This window comes from Panthera uncia (genome assembly GCF_023721935.1).
Source record: "Panthera uncia isolate 11264 chromosome C1 unlocalized genomic scaffold, Puncia_PCG_1.0 HiC_scaffold_4, whole genome shotgun sequence".
Classification (NCBI taxonomy): domain Eukaryota; kingdom Metazoa; phylum Chordata; class Mammalia; order Carnivora; family Felidae; genus Panthera; species Panthera uncia.
In genome coordinates this window covers 50,409,968-50,422,565 of record NW_026057585.1, presented here as the reverse complement: position 1 = coordinate 50,422,565, position 12,598 = coordinate 50,409,968, and the positions used below count along the sequence as shown (strand labels likewise).

At 34.7% G+C, this 12,598-nt stretch overlaps 1 protein-coding gene across 11 annotated transcripts in view; it reads left to right on the top strand.

Moving 5' to 3' along the window:
* Positions 1-12,598, top strand: part of MIER1 (MIER1 transcriptional regulator) — a 60,147-nt gene that overhangs the window by 11,561 nt on the left and 35,988 nt on the right. For 6 of the 11 annotated variants that reach the window (XM_049618518.1, XM_049618517.1, XM_049618526.1 and 3 more), the window contains exons 4-6: positions 3,338-3,362; positions 3,492-3,528; positions 8,254-8,399. In XM_049618518.1, the coding sequence (XP_049474475.1) occupies positions 3,338-3,362; positions 3,492-3,528; positions 8,254-8,399 (208 nt within the window). The remainder of the gene's footprint in view (positions 1-3,337; positions 3,363-3,491; positions 3,529-8,253; positions 8,400-12,598) is intronic. The other 5 variants (XM_049618519.1, XM_049618523.1, XM_049618522.1 and 2 more) reach the window with 1 other exon arrangement.

Genomic DNA, 12,598 nt, shown 5'->3' with positions numbered 1-12,598 from the left:
GATAATAGTCTGACATGACAGATGATAACTTGCAGTCACATTTTAAATATACTTTGAACAGATGAAAAACATTCAAAAAAGTAAGAAAGTAAGGGGGAGGAAGGAAAGAGGTAAAGAGAAAAGATTTTTAATATAGTTGTTCCCCTGGAAGGTATAGAAATATTCAGGTCGTAGACTTCAGTTCCACCTTTACCACTTACCATGGATCAAGTCACATTATCTCCCTGGGTTTGCTAATCTATAAAATGATGTTGGCAGAGTGGGTGTTATTGCCAGGTATGTAGTTATGATCAAGTAACTTTATGCATTGGAGAATATGTAGTACTGTATAAATGTAAGCTGGTTCTGCTCTTCTAAATACCTAAAAAAAAGAATGCTCACATTCTGTACTTAAATTTCCTGTATTATGATAGTGAACTTTTACTTTGAAAAATAATTTTTTTGCCTGCAGTTGGGACAAAAGTAATGTATAGTATAAAATTTTCAAATGCCAGTTTTCTAAAAGGTCAGTTTTTAAATTAATTGAGTATAATAAACTTACAAGAAATATCTCACTCTCACTCAGCCCAAATGGAAACAGTGTAATTATATTTTGAACATGGAATACTAAAATGTATGTCTAGAGGCATATCTCCCTACTTCCCCTTCCCTATCCTAACCTAGGTACACATCAGTCAAATTACAGTTCTTGAAACATTCCAGTATTTCTGATGTAAAATGGTCATTAATGCTGTCTTTGAATACTGGGTGTTCTCCTTTCTGCCAGCTAAACGTACAAATAATACCAGTCCTCTGAATATTTGGTATCTTAATTAACGGAAAATATTTGGGACCTTTTTCAGAACTTTAAAGTGATAGATAACTTTACCAATACAACACAACGATCAGTGTGGTATTGGCAGTTAGTGCTCTTTGAGGCCTTTTAAAAACTGCAAACGCCATTCACAACTCAGTGTCTTTGTTATTGCCAATACCTAACATCTGTGAAAATGTACCTTTTATTCAGAAGAAGAATGACATTTTTAATCAGAAACCCCTTTTTATCAGAAGACTGTTAAATGGAGTAATTATTAGAGTGTTCAAAAAGAACTGAATGCTCAAAGAGCCATTTCTCTTAAGCTCCTAATTTGAAAGAAATGCTGATTTTCTTGTTTCTGCCCTGCAATATTTTCAGAAGTTTACTAAAAAGGAAAAACAGCACTGTGAGGCTACTTTGTGAGTGGCAAACCTGGGACCAGATAAAGACAGTCATCGTTGCCGTAGCCTTGGACAGAAATTGTGCTTAAACTTGGGAAACAAAGCATAACTGCATGACATAAAAGTAGATTAATATTTTAAAATATTGATTTGCTGTGTAATAATTTGTGTGGTGGTTATATCCGTTTTGAGCTTAGAAGTGTGTTACTCTGCCCATAAGATGTTAAGCAAGCTAGAAACCCTTTTTATAGTTACATTACTCTATCACCCTGCTTTTCAGCTTCCTGTTAGAGGAATGGAATTAATAAGTAGCACTGGTTTGACTCTGTGTGGCAGAGCAACTTTTAAGTAAGGGTAGTGGTGTGACACTTTAAAATATATAATACTGACTACTGTCAGTCTTTTATTAAAGTAAGTTGATGCTATAGTCAAGAGCCATTTTAAGAATTAAAAGGGAAAAAAAATAGGACCCTTGGGAAGTGTGCTTCAAAAGAACCTAAGTCACCATGTACAATAGAGAATGTCATACTTAATACAATAGCATACTATGGACAGTTTTCAAAATAGAATTTTAACACCTTAAAAGAAATTTGTCTTAGATGCCTAGCTTTTCAAAAATTCGTCACTTTCCTCATTTTATTTTGTTCTTCTCGGCTCCCTTCCGCATTAGTTACCAGAAAGAAGGAAAATAGAGATCTTCCTCATGATGGGGTTATGTCCTGATAAACCTATCATAAGTTGAAAATATTAAGTCAAAAATGCATTTAATGTACTTAACCTACTGAATGAACATCATAGCTTAGGATAGCCTACCTCACACATGGTTAGAACACTTACATTAGCCTACAGTTGGGCAGAATTGTCTAACACAAAGCCTATTTTATAACCATGTATTGAATATCTCATGTACTTCATTGACTACTAGACTGAAAGTGAACAACAGAAAGGTTGTATGGGTACACAATGGTTATAAGTGTATTGGTTGTTTGCCCTCGTGATCGCATGCCTGACTGGGAGCTGCAACTCGCTGCCACTGCCCAGTATCACAAGATAGTATCATACCACGTGTTGGTAGCCCAGGAAAAGATCAGAATTCAAACTTCGGTTTCTACTAAACGGGTATTCCTTTTGCACTGTCATAAAGTTGAAAAATCGTAAGTTGAGCCATAATTGTCAGGGACTGTCTGTGCTGGAATAACTTATCTTTGCTAATAATTTTGGGCTTCCAGCGTGCCTGACTTCTAATGGGCATGAAATAGCTCTGAATGAATAAGAAAGGTTTTAACTATGAAGCATATGCCATTTGAAGCATCTTGAGTTTTTGTTATATATTTACAGAAGTTTATGTTTGTATATGACTTGTTTATAATTTTGAATTAACTGAATTTAGATAAAATAATAGCCTCAAACCGTCAAGTGGTTGTATTACCAAAATAAGTTGCTAACAGTGTTATCTTTAAATTTTCTAAATGCTTATAGTTAAATTTATGAGGGGTAGAATGCTACAGTAGAAGCAGCATGTTATAATTGGGAATGTTTTTGATTTTTTCATCAGAGACCTTAACCTTTCTAGACTTTAGCTCAAAGGTTACTAATTCTGTGATAATTTAAAAATATGTTGTTTGTTGTAAAGTTAGCCTAATGTACTATTTGGTGCTTAATAACATTTTACTTTTTCCTTCTACTGTATACAACATAATTTTTATTTAAAATTAACGTCTTGAAGTGTTTTCGCCTCCCTTCTTTCACGTATTTTAAGCCAGAGGCCAGCTTGTTAGTGAATCTTGTGTGTAATTTCCCCTTTATTGATAAGAGAAAATATTTCAGAAAGTTCTAATATCTAAAATCAGATCTCTTAAGCTGCATATGTTATGAGATCCATATTTGCCTTTAAAATCTGAATCAATTTCATATTATTGTCTTCATTTCTACATTCAGGAGTGTTTGGGATTTTTATATGTTTAAATATAATGTCAGAGAAAGTATTATATAGAAGGTTTTAATTTGTCTTAGATAATTCAGATGTAAAAACTTAACTGTGATCTTTGATGTCAAACTGGTCCTTGAGTAATTCCTGTAAATTTTGCACAGATTTACTATACAAAGATGCTAATATTTCTTCTTTTCTCCCCCTCCTCAGCCATCTGTTGAGTCTTCAAGTCCAGGTAAGTATTTTCTGTATTTTCTATAATTTCTGTTTGACTAACATTTGTCCTATTATAAAAAGCCTAGAGGAGTTAGACTGTCATCTGACTTGCTTTTCTTCCGAATGCTTCTTTTCTCTGGGGAAAAAGAAATGGATGAAATATTTGACTGCCCATGAAAGTACAGGTGAGGCTGCTGTGAGTTCAACCTCATGACTACTTGTAGGTTCACTTTTTTTATGAATTACTACGTGTATTTCTTATAGGTTTTAATTGATATTTGATTTCAAGTAAATATGAAGTGTGCTTTTTCAAAAGGAGTCACTAACTTAGAAATATTTGCTTGTATAGGAAGCTCAAAGTTTTTGAGAAAAAAAATGCATTTAGTGAGGGAGAAAAAAAGCAGAACATTCAAAAATGAATATTCAATGTTATAAATTAAGGAGGTTATGTTTAGATTGAGTAGGATCTGATTTTACCCACAGACCATATAGAGGTTGCAAACGTGATCTTTTAAATTTTTTTCTTTCTAATGTTTGTTATTTTTGAGAGAGCGAGAGACAGAGTCTGAGCAGGGAAGGGGCAGAGAGAAAGAGGCAGACACAGAATCTGAAACAGGCTCCAGGGTCTGAGCTGTCAGCACAGAGCCCGACATGGGGGTCGAACTCCAGAATGGCGAGATCATGACCTGAACCAAAGTTGGATGCTTAACCGACTGAGCCACCCAGGCGCCTCGCAAACATGTGATCTTTGACCCATATCTGGGCCACAAATGTTTTTTTGTTTGGCCAGTCTAGTGATTTTAAAAACCTAGAATATTTTATATAAAATCTGAATTTAGGCTTCTCATGATTAGTCAGAGGTTCTGGCACCGCTGGGTACAGCATTCCTTTATAGCAACAATTGGTTGGAGCCAAATAGCAGTCAGGAAAGAGCCCAGTCTGCCTTGGTGTCCAGAAACTTCACCAAGAGAGAGGACTGCCTTCTACAGTGGAGTACGTGTAAGGAACAGTGCGAGATAGTTAGAGTCAGGAAGGGAGTTCTCAGAGGCAGGGTAATGTTTTACTTGAAAACATCATATATATATTGAATATTTAGGTATGATACATTACTGAATTTTCCAGATTATTAAAGCAATCTTTATATGTTGTAAATTTTAGAAAGAATGTTTGTAAAAATGCTTAATATATGCCTTTTTTAATGGTTTAGGATTCTTTTCATGAACACAAATAGTTGTATTCTATGTAGTACGATGTATGAAGTAAGAGTTGGATTAGGATAACTCCAGATCCCTTCCAAATGACTAGTGTGCTCAGTTGACTGAGTTTTTTTCGTGTTTATTTAGGTACAAATGTCTTATTCTTTTCTAATAGGCTTGGAAGTAAAGTATATTAGGCGTTGTGACATTTCTGAAACTCAAGGATTTTTTTAAACTTATTTTATACATATGTTCTGGATGGTTGAGGTTGGAAGTAATCTGACCTCATAAATAGCAGATTATTTGTATCCTTTTTGGGACATGGAATTGTACCCAGTATTTTTTTTCTTTCAAACACAGACATCTTTTTCATTGAAAAAGTGGGTTCTAGTTGTTTTTGTTCATGTTGTCCCATTGCAAATAGACTGAGTTTTAGATATTTTTCAATGAATTTTTGAGAAATTCATCAAGTAATACATAGGCACAAAAAAAGTAATTACTTCAAAGGTGATACTAATGGCTTTCTCAGTTTCCATTGCATTTGAATTGGCCTAGGCTGAACTGCAAGAATAGTGGAACTTGAAGAATACAATGTTTTCGATGGCCTTTACTACTTGCTGAATGCTTCTACAAATAGATTGATTTTTTTTTGGTTTCGGACTAAGGAAGATCTTTTGAAGTAGATAGTGTTTGTAGTATCAGGTTTCTGCCCAAGGGAATATTTATTGTCCTTACAATACTAATTGTAGGCAGTTAACAAAAGTTGGTGGGAAAAAATTAGGAATAGAGGCTTCATGTAAAAAAATTTTTGGTCCACTGGTAAGAGGCTGTGTCCTTTGTAACGTCTGTACTTTGGAATTGATATTAGTAATAAGAGTCACATGACCCAGGCTCAGTAATTTGTCTCTGGACTTTCCCAGTGTAAACCTGTACAGGTAAAATACAAGACTTTACCTGTAAGACTAGTAGCCATTAGATGTAGGGATTTAGGGAAGGGAAGGAAATAAAATTATTAAATGAATGCACATGATATGTTTAATTTATCTTTTGAATCTTTGAAAAGATGTAAGATACCTTAGTAATTTTGTATTAAGGTACGATTTTATTACCAAGCTGACACTTGCCTTAACTCTGAAGCAAAATATTTATTTACACAAAGCACCAGACTCCCTGCCCCTAATAATTTATCTTGGGGATTTTTACCTCAAGGAGACAGCCTAGTAGGCTAGGAAAAGAATGGTTAATTGGTCTCAACAAGGCAAAAATAAGTCAAGTAAAACCAAGAAGTCAGATTAAGGCAAGAAAAGTGAAATTGAAAGTTAGAAAACAGTGTGGTATATATATGGAGAGGATTGGAGTGAGAAGGGGAAAAAGGTTCACCCACACTTTGTTATTTCTTGTAATGAGAGAGTAAAGTGGCAAGGCTTTAAATATAAATGGCTTTGCAAGTAATGACAAAAAATGGGAGACTTCAGGTAAGTAATATAGCACTCAACTTGGTGCTGTGTACTCATGTGAGTTTGTTTTGTTTTTGTTTTAGTTGGTGAAAGAGTATACGTAGTTAGGAATTAAGCATAATTATTTTTTACAATATTTGCATTCAATAGGAATTAGGATAATAGTGTACAAAGTTGTGGTGTGAGGTTGTTCTAGGATCTTCCTGCCTACAAAGGAGAAGAAAAGTACAGCATGATTTGTAGGAATACATGATTATTGACTAAGTGTCCTAGAAGGTTGCTGTGTGAACTGAAAAGTTTTGGGAATGTTTTTTCATTAAAAACTCAAAAAGAAGGAATAATGATTGGGACTATTAGGGACTTATCCCTAATAGTCTGTTTTTCAAGAAGTCAACTTCTAATGCTTTGTTTTACTTACTGGTTCTCTTACTGGACTGAAGGAAGAGCATACTGATGTAATATATTACTAGTTAATGGTATTAACCTTTGTTATTAAGTAAAAAGCTACAACTAAATTAGTGGCTCTCTATGTTTTCTCATGGAACTTTTGTGTCTAGTCCCTTAGCCAGTACCAAGGTGCTGTATTAAAACTATGCCATGCTTTTCTTAATTATCCAAAGAAATTAATACACTTTTCTAAGTGTTTTTATTTTGTAAATCATTCTAAAACTTTGATAGTTTGTTAACTTAATTTGTACTATAAGGTGATTTCTGATTTAGAAATAATAGTTATTTTATATTTAATATTAGTATTATGTTCGTCAAAGAGCAGGATGACTTCTAAGTGCTTCACCACCTGATCTGGCTTGCAGTTCAGTCATCTTAGTAAAAATAGGTTCTCTTCAAGTATTCTTTGAGGCAGGATACTTAATGTCTCTGAGGCTGTGGCTTGCAGGAAGCTTAGAATGCAGTAAAAGCACAGGCACTGAATTAGCAGACCCACGATTCAGATTCCGTCCTTGCCGCCTACTGGCTCTGTGAGTTTAAACGTGCTGCTTAAACTCAGCCTCAAGTTTTGGTTTTGTTCAAGTTTGGGTTTGAAGATTAAATGAGATACAATGTATGTGACGTGCTTGAGCCATAGTATTTGGCACACAGTAAGCACTCAGAATATGGTATTTATACTGAAAATTGAGGGAGATGACAAGAACCCTGAACCTTGAGTGTCCCCTTATCCGTAATAGTCTGTTTTTCCAGAAGTCAACGTCTAACGCTTTGTTTTACTTACTGGTTCTCTTACTGGACTGAAGGAAGAGCATACTGATGTAATATATTACTAGTTAGTGGTTTTAACCTTTATTATTAAGTAATATAACTTTTTAACAGTTTAAATTGATAAAAGAAATTGCTGATTGATTTTTTAAATGTTAAATAACTCGTTTATTCATAAAAAAATGAATTTGTAAACTTAAGTCCAGGTTTGGCAATAGCCAATTGTGGGGTAGTTTATAGAATGTATATGCTGAGCATTTGCAATCTACTATTACAGGCTTGACCCTATTGAGTACAGCAGTATTCCCCAGCCAGCAGGCTAAAAATAGATTAGCTTACACATCAGTTAGCTATTAGATTATTTTTAATGAGTTCATAAGAGTTCTGTATGCCATTTTAATAAATTTCAGTTTTATATTCTCTATCTGAATTATTTCAGACCAAAATCAACTAAATAAATTAAGGACGGCTACTTACATGCTGAAATATATTTCCGTGGAAGTGCTAATAGAATAATATTTGAATGTAGCTGTATTTTCATTACACTGTGTATTCAGATGACTGTATATCTCCCATGACTGTATTCTCATGGGCCATAAAGACTCATACTCATTGGGTCTATTAAATATCAGTCAGATGATTAAGAATTGTGGTATTTCCCACATGAATTACCATTCTTACTTGATGTGATCCATTATTCTTTACAACTGAAATTTTGTGTTTAGATGACAGTACTCTTTTTAAGAGCTGTACACACTTTTTTTAAAGCTATACTTCTCCCACCCCACCAGTTACAATTTTAACTGTGAATATATAGAGGTGAAACAGGACAAAAAATAATCCCTTAGACAAGAGTTTTTTTTTACAGGGACAGAGTGATGAGTAAGGGTAAGAGTTTTAGAAAACTAATACTCGATGTGCATAGCTTTTCCCTGATACTTTTGTTTGACCTGTATCCAACTTCAAATAACATACACATTAAATAAATATTAATAAGATAACACTTCATTTGGTTTACCAAACTTTTTAAAATATTCTTTACCAGGAGGTTCAGCAACGTCAGATGACCATGAATTTGATCCATCAGCTGACATGCTGGTTCATGATTTTGATGATGAACGAACATTAGAAGAGGAAGAAATGATGGAAGGAGAAACAAACTTCAGTTCTGAAATAGAGGATCTTGCAAGGGTAAATAACAATAAGAGCTAGAGGATGAAGTAGTTAACGGCTTTTTTTGCAGATAGAGGAAACATTTGAAATTTTCATTCTCTACCTTTGTTTTTGGGGAAGAGTGGTGTTACATATATCGATAGTGAAAAATTCTGTGTGGTTGTAGGTGAGATATTTAAAGTTTGAAATAAAAGGCATTTTTTTTAAAAAGGAATAGCTATTATGTGGAATAGAATTACTTGAGTAAAACATCACAGTTATCTGGTCAAAAATAGGCCATAAAGGTATGCTGAATTTCCTCTTACATACCTCTGTCCTCTCCCAGTTACTGACCTTTTACTCGCACCCTTTCAGAGCCAGAATTTTTTTTTTAATTTTTTAACGTTTATTATTTTTGAGAGACAGAAAGAGACAGAGTGCGAGCAAGGGAGGGGCAGAGAGAGAGGAAGACAGAATCTGAAGCAGGCTCCAGGCTCTGAGCTATCAGCACAGAGCCCGACGCGGGGCTCTAACCCATGAACCATGAGATTATGACCTAAGCCGAAGTCTGACGCTTAACCGACTGAGCCACCCAGGCACCCCGAGCCAGAATTTCTTAATAGTGGTCATCATGTTTCTCATTTCCAATTTATTCCATAAAGTACTCTGGATAGTTTCTGTCCCCTCCTATCAATATGACCAATGATCTTACTATTCTATTCATCATTTTTCTCTCTATTCTCAGCCATATTCAACAGTTACTGCTTCCTTTTATTTGAACTCTGGAGTACCCTACTGTCCAGTTTTTCTTTTCTGTTTGTTTCTATTTAGTATCCTTTGCAGACTCATTTTCCTTCACCAAAGGTGAATTTGGAATTTAAATTTAGAATTCCCTAATTCTCAGTTCTGGATTTTTCTTCTGTCTATAAATCAGTGCGCCTCAGAATGTAGTATGAGAGTCAGCTGCTTCAGAATTGCTCATAGACTTAAGAAATGCGGATTTCTATGCCTCTCCCCAGGCATATAATTAGAATCTCTGTGGGGTGTATACACACCAAATTTGAAAATTACTAAATTAGGTGATCTGTTCTAATCCATTCCCATAGTGTCAGTATTCTTTATTTTTTCTAGCATTAATATATTCCCTATTCCCAATTTTGTTTAACCTCCTGCTTGACATTTCTGCTTGGATATCTCCATAGACATCTTTACATTTTAAATGTCCAAAGCAGAACTGTTGATTGATCTCCTACTTCCTCCATCTGTTCCTTCCCTATCTTCAACATAAAAAATGGCACTGTTTTACCTTATTGCCTAAATCAGAAATCAGGAAATCCTCTTCCTTCATTCCTAATACTCAATCCTGAATAAGCCTGTCATTTCTTTCCACAAAGATACCTCTTATCTGACTGTTGTTCTATCTCTGCTGCCACTGTCTTGCCCAGGTCACCATCATTTCTAGCCTAGCCTATTACCACAGCTTCCTAACTGGATTCTCCATCTTTAAAAGAGGATTCTCCTCTTTTACCATTCTTTCATCCGGTATATTTCTATAATAATCATGATGGTATTTTCAAAATATTAATGCAGTTGTGTCAGCCTTTTATTTAAAACTGCAGTGTCTTCCTGTTACATGGGAAGAAAATCCAAACTCCTTGACCTGGCCAGCAAGGCCCCTGTCATGCTGTTACATAGCCACACCAGGTGCTTCTGTTCTTAGATATGCTGTTTCTTCCTGCTTCAAGGCCTTTCAGCTTTTTCCTACTCCTCGGTATGTGCTTTCTGAGGCTGGTTCCTTATCCCCTTAAGTCTGGGCTTAATGTTGCCTTCTCACAGTGACCTTACCTGTTCCCAGTTAGCTTTTTTTTTAATCCACTGTACCCGATTCAATACTTTCTTTATAACTAACACAATTTGTAATTATATGTTTGTCTCATTTATTGTCTGTGTCCTCCTTCAGTTCCATGAGAGGAGGGACAGTGTTTTATTCACCAGTGTATTTCCTGATACTTAGCAAGAGTGGTCAAATTTTTTGGATGAAATGATAAATCACTCTGGTATGCTCTTATTAAAATGTATTGTGTATATGATCTGGTACACCCCATGACAAAAAGAACATACAAAATAAGTAAGACGTAGTATCAGCCTTTACACGTTTAGAGTACATAATATTTTGGAAAAATTAATTCTTGTATAGTAATATGTGTTGCCGAGTTTTAGTTTTTATATTGCACATTTAAAGAACTAGAAAAGGAATTCTATTACTATCTAGTCAAATCTTGTCAGATGGTCCCCTTTTGGATCTTTTAGTAATTAAAACTAGCTTAATCCACAGTGCCTAAGCAATTCAGTGTTTTATTGTTTTAAGCCAGAAAACAATTGGTCTTAGTGACCATGATGTATAGTTGTTATAAAAGCTTTTCAAGAATGGGTTAAAAAGCACTTGAGCGTGGAGTCAAAACTGTTCTTTACAAGAGGCTAGAAAGTCATTCAGAAGACTGTTATAGTTTGTTTGAATGATCTAGAACCTATGTGAACATCGAAGGAAATGGTTGATTTAGGACTCAGTCACAGTCACTTCATATATTCATTAAATGGAAGGCAGTTATTTGCCTATATTTCACAGAAACTTCTATCACTTTAGGTATATTTTCATTTCTGAACAACCCATCCATGGGATAACCATGAAAGGAGGAAAATCTTATATATTCCATTTTCTCACACTCTATGTTGCTGAAATAATTAAGTAGTCACTCAGGAGGAGATAATCAGTACAGGTTGTGTGGTAGAATGATTATTGGTTGGTTTTTTTTTTTTTTTTTTTTTCTGTTTCTGAAAACAGGCTATTACATTTAATTAGTACAAAATTGCTAATGAGCTTTGCTAAAAGTTTGGGCATGTTGTTGTTTCCTATTTCTCCTTTATTCTGCCTCCTTTGGTCTTTTACAGCCTCCCCATATTTGCTTTCAGGTGACCCTTCCTTAGGAAAAAGAATTTAAAATAGAATTTTTTATAGAGAATATAGAAAGGAAGAGAAAGGGGAGCCAATCTTTTATTCTCCTCAAACAGGCTGTCTTACATCTTTTCAGATGCTTCTAACTTTTCCCAGAATAATTAAAATTTAGGTTTAAGTTGCGCATAATCACCAACGCTTCATCTGTAACCTGCAGCTAAGCTAGTTTAGGGCCGATACGTTGTGTTTCTTAAAGTTATAAACTTTTTAGGTATGAACCAAACCAAACTGGTTTTTGTTTTTATTTAAAAAATGAGCCAGATTTTCTCACTGATTACTGATATTCTTTTATAGAAATGAAACATTACAGTTCTGTCAAGAATCAGGTGATTTTTTACCTGGCATGTTGGTTGTATGACATGGACTTCTGATGTAATTGTGGCAGAATTTTGACTAGCAATTCATTCAGGAATTGTCAATAATTGCATGGCGTGTAGTTTTAAGTTCATTCAGTTTGAAATCTAAAGTTTTAAGTGAAAAGTAGCTTTTCATAGAAGAAGCTTTGATGTTTGTTGTTACATTTTGTACAGTTCAATACAGGCATGAATCTTAATATAAAATAATTATGTAAGTTCAGCATTTGAATATTTTAATAGAATTAGATATACAGGTTAGAATTTATAGTGGTAATCTTAGAAGGGGTATCAGAATCGTTCCTGTAGTGAATATACTTTTGTTTGCTTGAGTAGCAATATGCAGGCTGGCTTAACTCTGTTTTTCAAATGTACTCTTAAAATTCAAAGCCTTGTTTTGAATGGCACAAATGTAGCAGTCTGTTTGGGAGAAGAGGGATCAGGATCAGTTATATCTTTATGTATTTATCTGTATTTTTTTAAAAATCATGTTATAATAATATTATACTTAATACTCATTTTGAAGTGCTAGACACATAACCATCTGGTGAATCTCCAGAACTGGAAAATAAAGATTAAAATGTGAGAGGGTTTTGTGAAGTGTACACATGACAAGAATTACATAGAATAAAAAGAAACCCCAGTGTGGGAGTTCTAAAGAAAAGTTAACTGCCTCCATCCCTTTATAGTTTATCTTATAGTGAAGCCCCAACAATCCCAGGAGGTTGTTTACCTTAGGAACGGTCTGGTCTCTCTAGTCCAGTCTGGATGTGTAGTCCCTTATGCCATCCTGGCTGGAAATCAGTCTCTTTCCTCCTCCTTCCCCTCTTCTTTCAGTAGCATTTACTGGTAAATTGGTTGTGGTACACGGT